General features: G+C 47.9%; 1 protein-coding gene across 1 annotated transcript in view; it reads right to left on the reverse strand.

The window, feature by feature from the left end:
* Positions 1-11,924: 11,924 nt before the first annotated feature.
* LOC135916105 (neprilysin-1-like) overlaps positions 11,925-14,786 on the reverse strand; it is a 71,241-nt gene continuing 68,379 nt past the window's right edge. The window contains exon 4 of the mRNA XM_065449339.2: positions 11,925-13,501. Coding sequence (XP_065305411.1) covers positions 12,079-13,501 — 1,423 coding nt within the window. The 3' untranslated portion in view covers positions 11,925-12,078. The remainder of the gene's footprint in view (positions 13,502-14,786) is intronic.

Consider the following 14,786-nt stretch of genomic DNA (forward strand, 5'->3'; position numbering starts at 1 on the left):
GCTGTTCGTAATAGTCGGGATGTTAGTTAATTTGTTTCTATAAAAAGAAAGTAACAGAAAGAGAATGCACGAGAGCAATTTCTCACTAGGCTTAAGCACTTCTAGCACAAAGCATGTGTTGTCTGCTTGTGTTACAATGTGCTCCATTTTGATGAGAGCTCTGCGGTCAGAGTCGGTCTCAGTCTTTTTGCAAGCACCATGATTCGACTTTGTTGCATTGTGGGCTGCAAATGTAGCGACTGGCAATATGTGAAGCTGCAACATTGCGTCTCTCTGCAAGGCAGCAGACGAGCGGACTGGCTGTAGCGCATCTGCCACTATCCGATCGACGCCAGGATTTGCACGTTTGCGGCCGTCACTTTGCACCGGAGGATTACTACCGCAGTAGCGTTTCGCGAGTCCAGTATTCAAGTAAGCGCAAACGTAAGGGGACAGGGCCTGGCCGTTGGACCGTGCGGTTTCACAGAATGAGCAGAAGTGCAAATGTGAATGGTCTGCATGGTGCAGCCACCTGGTGGCACAAAGCTTAACCACACACAGTTACAGTAACGAAATGTATATTTTGCTGCTGGTGTAAATTTTTTGCAGGAGTGTAAGTCAACACATTGTTTTCGTAAATGTTTGAAATGTCTTACACCTGATTAGAGCAATATTAGTGCTTTGTTTGGCTGGTTAAACTCTGCACCAACAGGTGGCTGGACCATGCATACCGATCAGGCCGCTCACGTACGTCTGCGCTAAAGTTCTTCATCCGCTTGAGTTTATGCCTCCAGCCATCCGCCGAAACGCCCAGCTCACCTGTGGTTACCTGAATACCAGACACATTTGGCGCTGCGACAGAATGCTCACAACGTATGCTGCTTCGATAGCTCTCGCTTGGGGTTCTCTTAGCAGCAAACAATTTGTTGCGCTGAGTTCTGTGTAACCAACTTTAAGTGCCTTCACCAGTCAAGGTGTGTTAGGCTTAGGAGCCATGAATTTGAGCATGGAATTTAGAATCAGTAGCATCTAATGAATCAATCTTCATTACACATGTTAGCTGAGAGAAAGCGATGACCGCAGTCACTTCTAGCTTACAAACTTCACGTGTTACCACGAATCGGGCCCAATTTGGTGCTAGGTCAAAGATGTTGCTTCGATGGCTACTGCCGTGTTCGTTGATGCAAAGCTTTTGGGGCAGCTTTTGGGCTCCCGCTAAATCAGTGAAATAGCATGCTTGACGCAAAACCCAAACTCAGTTTGCGTCTCGCGCATGCGCAGTGGCTTTGACGTCATTTCTTTGGGGCCTCTATTCTAAAACTCTGTAATGTGTTGGACTCGTGGCGGCACCCCGCAGCGGCCGCTGCATCTACGCTACGGAGCCGACCACAGCTACCAATAGCAGCCGCGCATGGGAATCCGCTTTATTACGAAATAAAGCATCCTGAATAGTGTTAGGACAGGGCCTTCTGTTGAAAAAAGAGCGTTTGAGACAAAGGTGACTTTTTTCACGCTCCGCTTGCGAGCTTGGCTGAGTTGTTCACAGCAGCGTATGCTACCGGCGGACTAGGTTATTTCACCAAGCGCGAGGGGTGGTTCGGGTCCCTTTAAGTTCGTGTGCGATAAGCAGACACAGTCGCCGACTGAATATTTTTTTCTTTTCGGACGCGGAAGGGGCCGCAAAACATGTCTGAATTATTGACCAGGCTGTTAAAACGACTCTGGATGGTCAAACCGATATATATTTTTTTATTACAGCTTCAGCAACGCGGAAAAATCGACCGAGGCCGAGTGCGTTTCGCGTTCGCTTATCGCGATGCTCGTCGTCGCGAAGTGCAGATATCGCGCGCGAGGCGCCTTGGCTCCGCGACGATGTCACTTTAAACGGTGTGCCGTAAATTCACCAGTTCGGAACGTTCTCCACCGTTCCTATACCAGTATACGCGCACGTACAAGCTTTCGTTATACGCGTTCGCGGTATAGTCATCGGCTGATCTCCAGCGAACCCACGCTCCACGCGCGCTGCCGCCAGTTCGGCACGTGCGCGTGTGATCTTCGTATTTCTCCGTCTACGGGTACTAACATATGTCAAAAGCGAGCTTTCCGTGACGGCATGCTGCCCTACACGTACCCCCGCGCCTGTTAGGCCTAACGAGTGCCGCCTCGTCGGCAGTAGGCGGCCAAAGTTGCGGTTTGGCGCAGAGGCAACGAAATGCTTCGCAGTGTGGCTCTACTGCACTCGGAAAGCGGAGGAAGCACCTCGCCAATGAAAGTGACGGTGCATCCATACGGTCAAATCAAATTTGTACGGATGTAAGCCTCGTAAGCTTCGAATCCGGGAAACATTTGGCTGCTTGGTCTACATGTTTTGCACGTGCGCAGCCTTTGAAAAACATTTTGTTTTGGTCATGTAGTGGTACCGCTCATAGTGCCCAAATTCGCGACTCGGGCGACTTGCGTTGTAAGCGGTCTCTATATATACTCCCAAGCAAAAGGAAAAAAGGGGAGCTCGGCGGAAGATTGGGCTGAAGCCCATGACCAGTTAAAAAGTACACGGCCCCATCTCGGCCATCTGTCGTCTGGCCGAGCTTGGTTTTCGCACGTGGCCAACCCGTTTGCCGAACACCGGCAGGCGGTCGGCAGACGACACCAAGCCGGCGTCATGGCCGCCGGTCAAATAATCATGACCGCGTTTGGCCGACACATGGGCCAGTGACTTCCCCACGACGGCAACAGCATGACTTGTCCGCGGACAGCGTTCTTTTGCAGCTATTAATTTTCAGGTTTTTTCTTTTCTTTTTTGAGTCACAGTACCAGGTGCTTTTTCTTATGTCGATTTTTCTAAGGCCAGAGATACCAGAGATATGTCGTAGATACCAGAGTGTTTCGCTCCTTCAACAGGGTTACCTTAAGTGGCGGACATTACATTCTGGGTAAGTGGCAAGTGCAGAAGCATCTAATTGAAAAAAATCGCGCTATCTATATTTTTAATTAATCGCTTTAGGACAGATGCCGTAATGGCGGATCTAGAGGCTGTCAACATGCAGGTCCTATTCAATCGGAACCAGTGGCGTAGCCAGAAATTTTGTTCGGGGGGGGCTACGCCACTGGCCCTATATATATATATATATATATATATATATATATATATATATATATATATATATATATATATATATATATATATATATATATGTAGCTGCACGTTGCAGCTCAGCCGAATTTTTCATAATATAGGAGGTCAATTATTTAGTAAAAATTGGCCAAAATAGAAGATTTTCAGGAAACGAAACTATCAAGTTTAAAACTCTGTGACTCAACAATGAAAAATGATATCACAATTCTGTGAACTGCATCTAATAGTACATCTACAGCGGACAAAATAGATATGTTACACATGAATCTCAAAAAAATTTAGTATTGTGGAAATACGGCTTTTGCAGAACCCTTGTACACAACGTAACCAATTCACGTAAGATACAAATTGACACAGCAAACTTGTCCGCTTTGACTGGTATAATAAATGCCGTTTACAGAACCACAATATCTGTTCTTCATGCATAGCTATTAGTTTGTAAACGCCGTGCTTCTATCTTTTCAAACTTTCCAATTTTCCAAAATATTTTAAACAAAATTCAGGCCCTAAATCGAAGTTCTGTTTCCAACAGACACTAGGATTTAACTTTCTCTCTCAAATGCAACCAATTTCAATAAAAGCGATTGGCAGAATTATCTCAGAAAAGCGTTTCTGCGTTTTACAAGTATTTGAATAGGCCGCGTCGGACTGGGCCCGAGCTAAAGCTTCCTTTTAAACAATTTATCGAGGGATCAAATACATGAATAATAACTGCATTGTCATTGCCAAAGATGCTGCAAACGAATTCTTGAAAGCTACGCTCTGTAAAGACAAGTAAAATATGTATTTTTTTCATAAAATGTTATACTCGTATGTGCCAAAAATTGTGCCCAACATAACTGATGTCAATACTTCCATGTTTTTTGTCTATTTATTAAGTAAAGAAAATATCACACGAACTTCAGAACTATATCAGTTCGAAACCAGAAAAGCAGTGCATGCCGCTGATATGAAAAATTAAAAGGCAATGAACTGAACAAGTTGAGGACAAATATCTTAATGAAACTTTGTCATTCAAGAACCGTGCTTACATTCTTGTATATATGCAATGGCCAGTGAAAAATCTCAATGACGCTGTCGTTTGTTCCAATGCATTACGCTGGAGTAGCTGTCTTTTGTCGTGTATCGTGAGTAATTGCACCGAAGTTATAGTCGCGACAGAGAGCACGTATAAAAAGCAGGAGTTGTGCAAGATATGTGAGGGCAAGTCAAATGATTGAGCCAACAACGGGGTGCTTTATTTAAAAGTAGTATTCATGAGAATTTAGACATTTGTCCTATTGACTAACGAGTTGCGTGATTCCCGTCTTATAAAACTCCTTGGGTTGCTGCTTCAAAAAGTCTGTATCTGGTTCCCTTGAGCTGTTTTTTCGGTTGCCCCAAAATGTAGAAGTCGCAAGGTGACAGCTCTGAGCTGTATGGCGGATGTTGCAGCGTTTCCCACTAGAACTTTGCCATTTTTGTATTAACCACATAAGCGGCGTGGGGACAGGCATTGTCGTGGAACAAGATGACCCCATTCGTCAATTTTCCACGTTGTTCGTTCTTGATTGCGACACGCTGCCGTTCTGGCGTTTCACAATATCGGAAACAATTGATAGCCTCTCAAGATTTAGCAAATTCTATCAGTAATGGACCCTGTCGATCGAAAAAAAAAGTCGACAACACCTTTCCAGCGGAAATGATGGCCTTTACGTTCTTTGGGCGTGGTAAATTCTAATGTTTCCGCTGTAAGCTTTGCCGTCGTGTTTCAGGCTCGTAGTAGTGGCACCAAGGTTCATCCCCGATCACAGTTACAAACAAGAAGTCGTCATGCTCATTGTGATACCTGATCAGATGAGTCAAGGCAGCGCGAAACTTCTCCGTCTTCTCGCGATGGATAAAAATCTTGGGGATCCATTGCGCACCAAAGAGCCGATAACCGAGAAGCTCATGAATTATGGCGTGAACCGAACCGTGACTGATGTTCAGACGGTCTGCCAGTTCATCGATGCTTATCCTCCGTTCTTGTTTCAGCAGCTCATGAACCTTTGAAATTGTGTGGGGGGTGATTGCACGATGGTTTTGGCCCGGTCTTGGAATGTCTTTGCAACGTCCTTTGAAGCGTTTGCTCCAACGCTTCACAGTGGTCAATGAAATGCAGTGTTCAACGTACACGGCAGTCATATGGTGATTAATTTATGTTGTGGAAACACCTTCAGCTGTCAAAAACTTCGCGACACCAAGTTGTTCAACTTTTGAAGTGTCCATTATGTGACGCAACCATATTCAACCCAGTGTATGAGAGCATTAAAGAACATTTATCTTCACACCTGCGTGTCACTTTTGTAAATGAGACATGCCGTTCTCCTACACGCATGCCTCGCAGATAATGAACCGAACCATTATTGCGCGGTTAGGGTAGGCTCACTTTCATTTGACTCGCCCTCGTTCATTATAAATACAAAGATACAATGGGATATGCAAATGCGAAAATACGGCTTGATAAAGGACAAAAAAGTGTCACTGGAAACAAAGTGCACTGCATGTATACACAAAACCTCGCAACAAGATATTTAAGTATACGATAAGTCTCCAATGAGTCTATGTATGTAACTGTATAAGTTAACTGCATATAATGCGTCTAATAACTGTATAACTGTAATAACTGTATAATGCGTATATAATACTGTAATAAAGAAGTAACTGTATATAATGCGTCAAACCAGGCAAATAAACATGCTGCACAATCATGGATTCACAGAATCCTAGATTCCGCCCCCATTCCATCCACTCCCCCCGATGTATTGCGCGCGACGGAAGGTGGCGCGCTTGCTCCCCGCTTTTCTCCTTTGCGCACACAAGACTGAGCCACCATCGTCGGCTCACCCATTCCACCTCCCCTCCTACGCATTCACTCGCACATACAGCATGCAGCGCGTGGTCACGATGTTATCACCCTTGGACTTTATACGAAAGATGAGGGCGATGGCGGGAATGCGCCTGGAGTGTCCATATAATTGCTTTCGCAATAATATAATAAATGTATCCGGCAACTGAAGCGTCCCGTCGCCCATTACTTTCCGCAAAAGAAGTGTCAAAATCGAACTTTCACCATGCGACAATTCGCTGCGCCGCAACAACGTATTTTTTTTTCTGTGAGGCGGAGGCACCGAAATGAAAAAAAAAATGCATAGGAAAGTATCTTGGCCAGAATCTAATGCCTACTTCGGGCACCTAATGGGGCTACGGAAGGAATACCGAAGAAAACATGAGACGCTTGGTCCACTGAGAACCATACGCATGCTGCTCAGTATCCTACAGCGGCGAAACAAGACTTTCCAGAAAGGTTCCACTCAAGGAATGCGGTGCAATCCTTCGAGTCCCCACAGTGATGGCGGCGAGCGACCATTGTTTTTTTTTTTTCTCGTCTGCTAGCCAGAAAGCGTCCAAAACTCTGTCCGGTGAAAATCCACTCGGCCAGAGCAAACCGAACTCGCACCGAAGTGTACCGCACGGTGGTCAGGGCCATACGAGAAAAACATATGCGCTCTGGTTGGCTCTGGCAGCCCGCGGGTTGGGTAGCGAGAACAAAAACAAAAAAAAATAAAAAATTGAAGAGGCTCAATGTGTCCTCGCGAATAAAAGTCAAAGTAGAAAAAATAAATAAGAACGTATTTACTTTGGCTGGCTTTAGTGTCTTGACATGGATGTTCTGGCGTAGGTTAAAAAAAATGTTGATATTTTTTATGTGACATGACGGCACAAATGAACCACCCCAACGCTTCTTCTCATTGGACCTCGCTGCCTGCTTTGTCAACTCGTCTGCTAGTGTGTTGATTTGGCTTGTCTCAATGTATGTTCCGATGTAAGACTTTAGAAAAGTCAATAGACCTTTGGCGTCAAATGTTTATAACAACATTAAACCCACAAAGTTCCGCAATTGAAAATCTAAAGCACAACTTTGGAAATGTCAATGCACCTTTCACATCAAGAGCTTATGAGATTTATACCCATAAAGGTTCGCAATTGATATCCATGCGCTCCATAGATTCCGTGGCCTCAGTGAGATGCCGCGGCGAGCCCGCTCAACATCAAAGCGCCCTTGAAACTTTGTGCTCGGATGGGACTGCTTGGCGTTATGTGACTCCCGGTGTATGGGCGTTGCCACGAAATCCAGCCCGAGTTTGCAATCTTCGCAGTTAAATGTGTTTTCGAGCGTCAAAAAGACATTCTAGACAAAATCCAGAGTGATTTCCGGCGCCGAGGGTCGCTTTGGTCGGCGGTGCATGGACAGCACGAAAAAATTTCGGGGGGGGCTGAAGCCCCATAAGCCCCCCCCCTGGCTACGCCCCTGATCGGAACCAATTGTAGCTAGCACCAATTTCGAGATATACGAAGTCAGTGTCAGCAAAATGAGTTGGTGTCCTGATTACTTTCCTCTAGCATTGCATATATTCGCAGTGCAGCAAGAAACTAGCTGACACCAAGGTATTGTTGCCGTATTCTTCGATGTATATATTGAAACTGGTTGGTTCCGACTGAATAGGCCCTGCATGATAACGAACTTATTTCCACCATTGCAACATATGTGCACTAAAGCTATTAAAAAAAGATGATTGGCACGATTTTGTCAACTAGCAACTTATGCACTACTACTCATTTCGAAAGTAATATCCACCTGTTAAATGTAACCCGATGAAGAAGCGGAATGCTGGTACCTGCAACAGGAATTAAAAAAAAAAGTTAGACAAAAGGAAAGACACCCTGTATAATTCACAGAAGGCGAGCACTTTGTGGGCAAGTATCCTTACAGTTCATTTTTTTGTCAAACTTTATGGAACAATTTAGATGCAGACATAACAGAAATAGGAATACTTTGTTGTGAAATGCTTTAATAGTAGATTATTGGTTGTGCCAAACTTAAAATGCGAATCAATGACAGTCTTGTATGGGTACTTGAAAATGTCCTTCCTTGAATTGCATAAGTTCATTCACCGAAGAACTGTGCGGCCAGGTCACAATTGATTCTGCTATGGTCCCACTCTAGTATCTGAAGTACAGACATGTTCTATATGTAAGTTTCAGAAATTGGACATGTTTAACTATCGTTTGGGCGCTGAATATTGGACCGGACGCTTCGGGGCCTCTCAACAACTCTTAAGCCTTGTACTTATGAGCAGGTTCTGACAAATGCACGATTTTTCATGACAAACACTAAATAGGCATCGCACATGCAAACGCAATGCCACGTTATTTAGCCTCAAAATAAGCGTCGCGAAAATCTTACGCCAGCGAGGCGAAATTCGCCTTTCCTTCAAATTATCTTGCGCGGGTCCCCACGACCGCAACGTACATACATCGTGCGAACGGCTTATATATAAAGCTCATCGAAAAGTGCAGGCGTGCTCTCGAAACAAAGAAATGCAAGCCCTACGCGCTCTCCTTCCACATTAACGCCACAAAAGATGGGCTTTAATAGCGTAAATAATACGCGCGACTTACATGTATATGTGGAGGTCCGTAGGAGGTGAAAATCCGAAGGCTCGTAGGGTCCATTTTTCGCGAAGAAGGAGCACCATGTGAACCATGTGAAGCTACGCCGATCAAGCAGCTACTGAACGCTTCTCCCCGCCAAAATCTCCCTCAAACAGCCACTACATACGCGCCCACCTCTTGACGGTTCCTTTCCCGTGAATGCTGCCTGACTCGACTGCCAGAGACGATTGAGGTGGCAAGTCTTATTTTGCTATATCGTATAAGTTACGTTCTCGCAGAAAAATTTGTACTGGCAGTCAAGCTGAAAGAAGTTGCTCGTAACAATAAGTGTCCTGCAGACTGTTTCAAAGGCAGTTTCACAAAATGTCAACGCCAGCATTTCTGCTCCCACGGGGACATCAAAAACAGCAAGCACAGGGTTGCCACTAAATATAATGTGATGATGATGATGATGTCATTGATGAGTTTGGCGTGCTTGAATACACAGGTTGGAGGTATGCGTGTCACTAGTCATAAATGGCTGCGAAACTACTGAACTCAATTAGACGCACATGACCAGAGTGGCTAGCAAACATTGGTACCTGCAGCCCAGTCAGCTATATATGTTGGATGTTATAGCTGAGTACAAAAATACGAAACTAATGTTTACACTCTGGTTGATGCTAAGCAGACAGTATTATCCATGCAGACATTGAAATGTAATGTCTTGAACATTTTAAAATAGTGAAAGACAAAGTTACAACCGTTTTAGGCAGCTCATACTAGCTCAAAAAGGAATGTTGTGGTATGAAGTTTTTTTTTTAAAGATGCATTTGAACATTTTCATTGTAGTGTCAGTTGGCTACGATAATTGTGTGTTTGTTTAGAAACTGTAGGATTCTTTATCGCTTAGAGTTTCTTTTTTTGTGTTCAACGGATTCTTTATCGCTTAGAGTTTTTTTTGTGTTCAACAGATTACACAGTACGATATTTCGTTTGCTGTTCAATTTAATGTCCGAAGTGTGCCTACAGTAAAAAGTATTGCTTGATGTAGGTGCCATTCATTTAGATGTGAGAACACGTTTGAATGACAACTAAACATGCACGTTGAAAACATCTTGAACTATTTTAGTTCCAGCTATACATAATATTTGCCGTAGTATTTGCCGTATTTGACATAGGAGCGCGCACAGCTAACTCGCCTCTCAACAACGAAGGCAGGGAGGTCCATCTTGCAGGAATTCGGATATCACCCAGATAGAGTAGCGGAGTTCTCTGACGTTCCTCCGTCGATTCGTGAGAACATTACGGTCGCGCCAATACCTAGGAACATGCACCCCGATCATAATCGCGGTAGAAGGAGGGCAAGGGCGGCCAACCTCCTTAGGCAAATACACAGTGATCAGCGACAGGTCAGCTTTGTGGATGCAGCTTCTTGTAAGTGACGTTGGGCGTTCACCATCGTCACTGTCGATGGTCGGCAAGGAATCACAAATGCTGCCTCGGTTCGGACGAGGGACTGCGAAATAGCTGAACAAATGGCTATTGCGCTAGCCCAATCGCGGTAGAAGGAGGGCAAGGGCGGCCAACCTCCTTGGGCAAATACACAGTGATCAGCGATAGGTCAGCTTTGTGGATGCAGCTTCTTGTAACGGACGTCGGGCGTTCACCATCGTCACTGTCGATGGTCGGCAAGGAATCACAAATGCTGCCTCGGTTCAGACGACGGACTCCGAAATAGCTGAACAAATGGCTATTGCACTAGCCCTGCTGGATAGCTCACGGGATGTCATCTATAGTGATTCAAGATCTGCAGTCAGAGCATTTGAAAAAGGCACCGTTTCCAAACAGGCCCTCAGACTTCTTGGGGGCAAGGCAATCACGCACCACTTCATTTATGTGTTTCCCGCACATTGTTAGATATGGCGCCGTTTCCTGAGGCTACTTCGAGTTCCCCAGACCACATCGAATCGCAGCACAGCTAATTGAGGAATGCAGAAGCAGGAAAGCACATTCCAGAGGAGCGCCCGCGCAAACAAGTTTGCGGCCCCCAGGTCGTGTGCCGCCGAGGAACTATTCAATGCTCGAGTCTTCCAGAAAGCGAGGGGATAGCACGGCATTGTTGGAAGTAAAGTGGGTGCCAAACCAAGACGGCGGTAATGCGCCATGACAGCCGGACGTGCCGGGAAGGCCCGAGCCTACCCCTCTTCGCCTTTGAAGAAGCCATTTGCCACCACTGCGGAGCCGTACCACCGGGAGCAGGTGGGCCCTCGTACAATGGAGCATGAGCCCCCCCCCCCCCCCTTCTCCACCTTAGAAGAAGTGCATTGCAAGTCAGCGAGGCAAGACCGCAGAGAGCCGCCGGGTGTGACACCGCGACACGGGCGCCAACGATTGGCCGAAAATGGCGTCATCTGAGCGGACTCTCCCATGGGTCAAACATGACGCGACTTCCAGTGCTCGAAGGGTTTATAAGAAGCATTCCAGAGAGACCAGAGCTTTCCCCTGATTCCCTGATTGACCTCTCTCGAACTTGCCGCGGGCCGCAGCGTCCGAGTTGCTGCCGGCCCGTAATGACTGTACGACTGTTACTTGAGTCTCATCTCTCTGTATATAATGTAAAATAAATCCCTCCCAAGTTTGGTTTTCATCCCGAAGTCCGTCCTCAACCCCTACAACATCAGGGTCATATAGAGGGTGCTCCTCCCAACCCCAACGAGTTGGCTCACGGGGCTGAGCATGAACTTGCCCACTGCGCTACCCTCGACCAATCGGAAGCCGACTCCCCAGAGAACAGGGACATGCTCTCTACCTACAACGAGATTACTAAACACTACTATCTCAGCCGTAGAACCTACTTTGTTCCTCATCCGCGCCTCAGTAGAGCTCAAGCATTAACGCTCCGTCTACTACAAACGAATACCTATCCCAATCCGTCGCTCTTACATAAAATCTATCCGGATATTTACTCCAATGCTACCTGCCACGATTGTGGAGAAATAGCTACGTTAGACCACATGGTCTGGCGGTGTGCCCGGTCACGCTCTATCATCGCTAACAGCTCGGCCAGATAGGAGGCGGTTCTCCGCAGCACTCTTCTGGCTGACCAACTCTGGGCTGTCCAGTAGGCCCACGATGCGGCCGAGAGGCTCGGCCTTCCGGTTCCCACGTGGGAGCGGCCCGCTTCGTGAAGACTCACGATTTGCAGGACTTCATTAAAGTTTTACCATACCATACCATACCAGTGGTAAGTGCTTACATAACAGTGCTTCTATATGAATACCACCAAACAGCAACATAGATTTATTGCTGGATGGTAAAGATACGTTAATATGAGTGGCTACTGCAGAAATTCATTCTGTATGGCAGTCAGCCTCCTTATTCAAGTTTAATTAGTTGTTTACAGAACATGTATACGCAACTATAAAGGTGGCGAGTAAACTAAGATAAAGGTCAGCATTGTGCTGACACATATATTTACGGGAAGAAAATTAAAAAAGCTTCCACTACGCCGATCCAAAGAACCTGCACTTATTTTCCGCTATCATTGGCGAAGGCTTGCGGCAATTAAACACGTCTGAGAATCCTTGAAAGTTGGCCACGAGTTCGTTACAGTTCACCATGGGCCACGGTGTCACCTTGTCGCCTTTCTTAGAGCAAGTCGCGCGGCAAAGAGTCATGAAAAAGACTTTCTCGTCGTCGAGCTCGGCAGTCAAGTTCGCCTGGTAGCTCTTCAGCAACTGCTCGAGAAAGACCGCGTACGCCAGCTCCACGGCCGCAACGTCAGTGCCTCGGACCCACTTCGTCACGTGACCCGGGCTCTCCGCACACTGCTGCTTCAGCTCGAGCGCTTCCGTGGCGTTCCGAGAAATCCACGACCCCGATTGGCTCACGCTTCCGTTGGGGTGCACGTACTGGTGGGCCTCGTCCAACGCACTCATCAGCGCGAGCGAGTAGAGAAAGCCGAGGCCGCCGTAGAGCATGCCCAGAGTCCCTCGGCTGTAGTAGAGAGGAGCCGCCAGCGCCGCGATGGCGACGTCGACGACGTTCAGCGGCGGCGTGTAGTCGGCAAGGCGGGGCGTCAAGTTCGGTAGCAGCGCCTCCGCGTCGTATCGGCGCCGACCCACCGCCATCAGTCGCTCGCGCAGGCAATAGCGAGCTTTGATCCAGAAGCTAACGACGCTCGCCTCACTCTCCGGGCAGGACGCGTAAAGCTTTTCGAACGCGTCGGCCTCGTCGAAGGAGTCGGCCGTCGTCTCCGCCGCTAGTGCCGGGGGCCAGAGACGCACCGACGCCGACTCCAGCTTGAGCGCTAGGAACTGCCTCGCGTCCGGGTCCAACCAGGACGTCTCGTTCGCGAGAGTCCGAGCCTTCCGCGTCACCGTGCGAAGGGCAAAGTCGGCGCGCGCGCTAGAGAAAAGCCGGATCCGAACGTGGAGCGCGGCCACCAGGTGGCTGTAGACGGCGTCCACCTCCATGGCGCACAGCGTGGCCAGGCGGGACGACGCGTCCGCGTCACCCGCAGCTGCGACGTCGTCCGGGAGGAGCGTCCTGTCGAACAAGAGCGCGTGGTAGGTCTGCGCGAAGTGCCAGGAGATGTGCGACAGGGCGTCCGCGTTGCCCGTGGAGTCGAGGAAGTCGGCGACCGCGCGCAGCTGGGCGTCCGTCACGAGGACGTCGTCGTTGGGCGTCAGCGGTGCGTACGGCCGCAGGTGCTCGCGCAGCGCTGCTAGCCAGGGGCCGAAGTCGCCCCCTCCCAGCTTGTCCGAATGGCGTAACAGAGATGTAGCGGAGTGCGACCGGAACGTTGCAATCTCGCGGAGAACGGCTACAGCCTGTCCCTGAACTTGGGCGCTTCTCTTTATGACCCGATGGACGTCGGGTCCCGGCTGGTGGCCCGTCAGAAACGTGTAGACCATTTTCCAGTACCTGCGCACACGCGATGCATCTTTAGAGTCACGTTAAAATGCACAATGTCAATTAAGTAAGTTTACTGGAACGTGGTGAGTGACCAAGGCAGATTTAACGGACCTCGTCATTTTTTTTTTTTTGCTGCATCGAGCAAATGGAAGTCAGTGCATAACAATTTAACTCGCAGGAAAAGAAATTGGCAGAATCCATCGACGACTGTCAGCGGTAATGAGTTTAGCATTTATAGCGATACAGCAGATATGGCCGCCGTCGAAACGAGTTATGTACGAGGCGTGTACCGCAGCGGGACCGTTCTTTCGTGGTTCCCTTAGAACACTGCGCCATCTGGCGCTGCCGCCGCGAAGCCTGTGTAGGCGACCTCCAAAAAGCATGGCGCGCCGGTGCGTACGACCACCTATAGAAACGCCTCATGCAGTAATAGGCCTTCTTCGCGCGCTTATTGGAGTTACTGTATATGCTAACAGACCTTTCACAGAATATACATGCAGTAACTATTGTTTCTGAGCTCGCTATGCCATCTAGTGGCGCCGCCGAGAAGTCCGCGTGTGGCCTACGAGATGAGACGCGTGGTGCGTCGGTGCCTCTATAGTCGGATACAACTTTAGAAAAAAGGGGAGGCCCCGCCCAGATGATGGACGCGGCGAAGTCACCGGCCGTCCGGCGCATGACGTCGGTCCAGAGTGCGCACCCATTGGTGGATGCTCGTGTGCACTCGCCTCGGAGGAGTAAACGCCCCTTTTTTTCTAAAGTTGTATCCGACTATAGATAGTTGACGACCCAATAACTTAACGACAAATTAATTGAAGTTCGTCACATGGCGCGTGCGTGGCGCATCTCGCTAAAGCGCTTGCATAAGACACGTTCGTTCAAAAAGCCGGACATACACCCAGTGCATTTGTGCCACAGCCCGCTAAAGCATCTGGTTGCCGTCCAAGAGGAACCCTTGTGTGACGTGGGCTCGATTCCGCACAATATCGGATAACCTTAAGGGACCTTTTTCGTTGTTGTAGAGCGGCACATACTTTTACCTAAGTTGGCGTTAAAGACGTTCATTGAATAGCCGGCAGACTCCTGCTGACACACCTAGTGACCCAAGTTGACATAACAAAAAGAAAAGGTTCATAGAACACCAGCACAGACAGTCATGATACCTTGCTGGTGAAGCAGCGCCCTGACACGGACACAGTGAAGACTCACAAGACGACACTCGGCGCGTGTCTTCACTCTATCCGTGTCAGTGCGCTGCTTTACCAGCAAGGTATGATGATTAATCACCAATTAG

The sequence above is a fragment of the Dermacentor albipictus genome, chromosome 5 (genome assembly GCF_038994185.2).
Source record: "Dermacentor albipictus isolate Rhodes 1998 colony chromosome 5, USDA_Dalb.pri_finalv2, whole genome shotgun sequence".
Taxonomy (NCBI): domain Eukaryota; kingdom Metazoa; phylum Arthropoda; class Arachnida; order Ixodida; family Ixodidae; genus Dermacentor; species Dermacentor albipictus.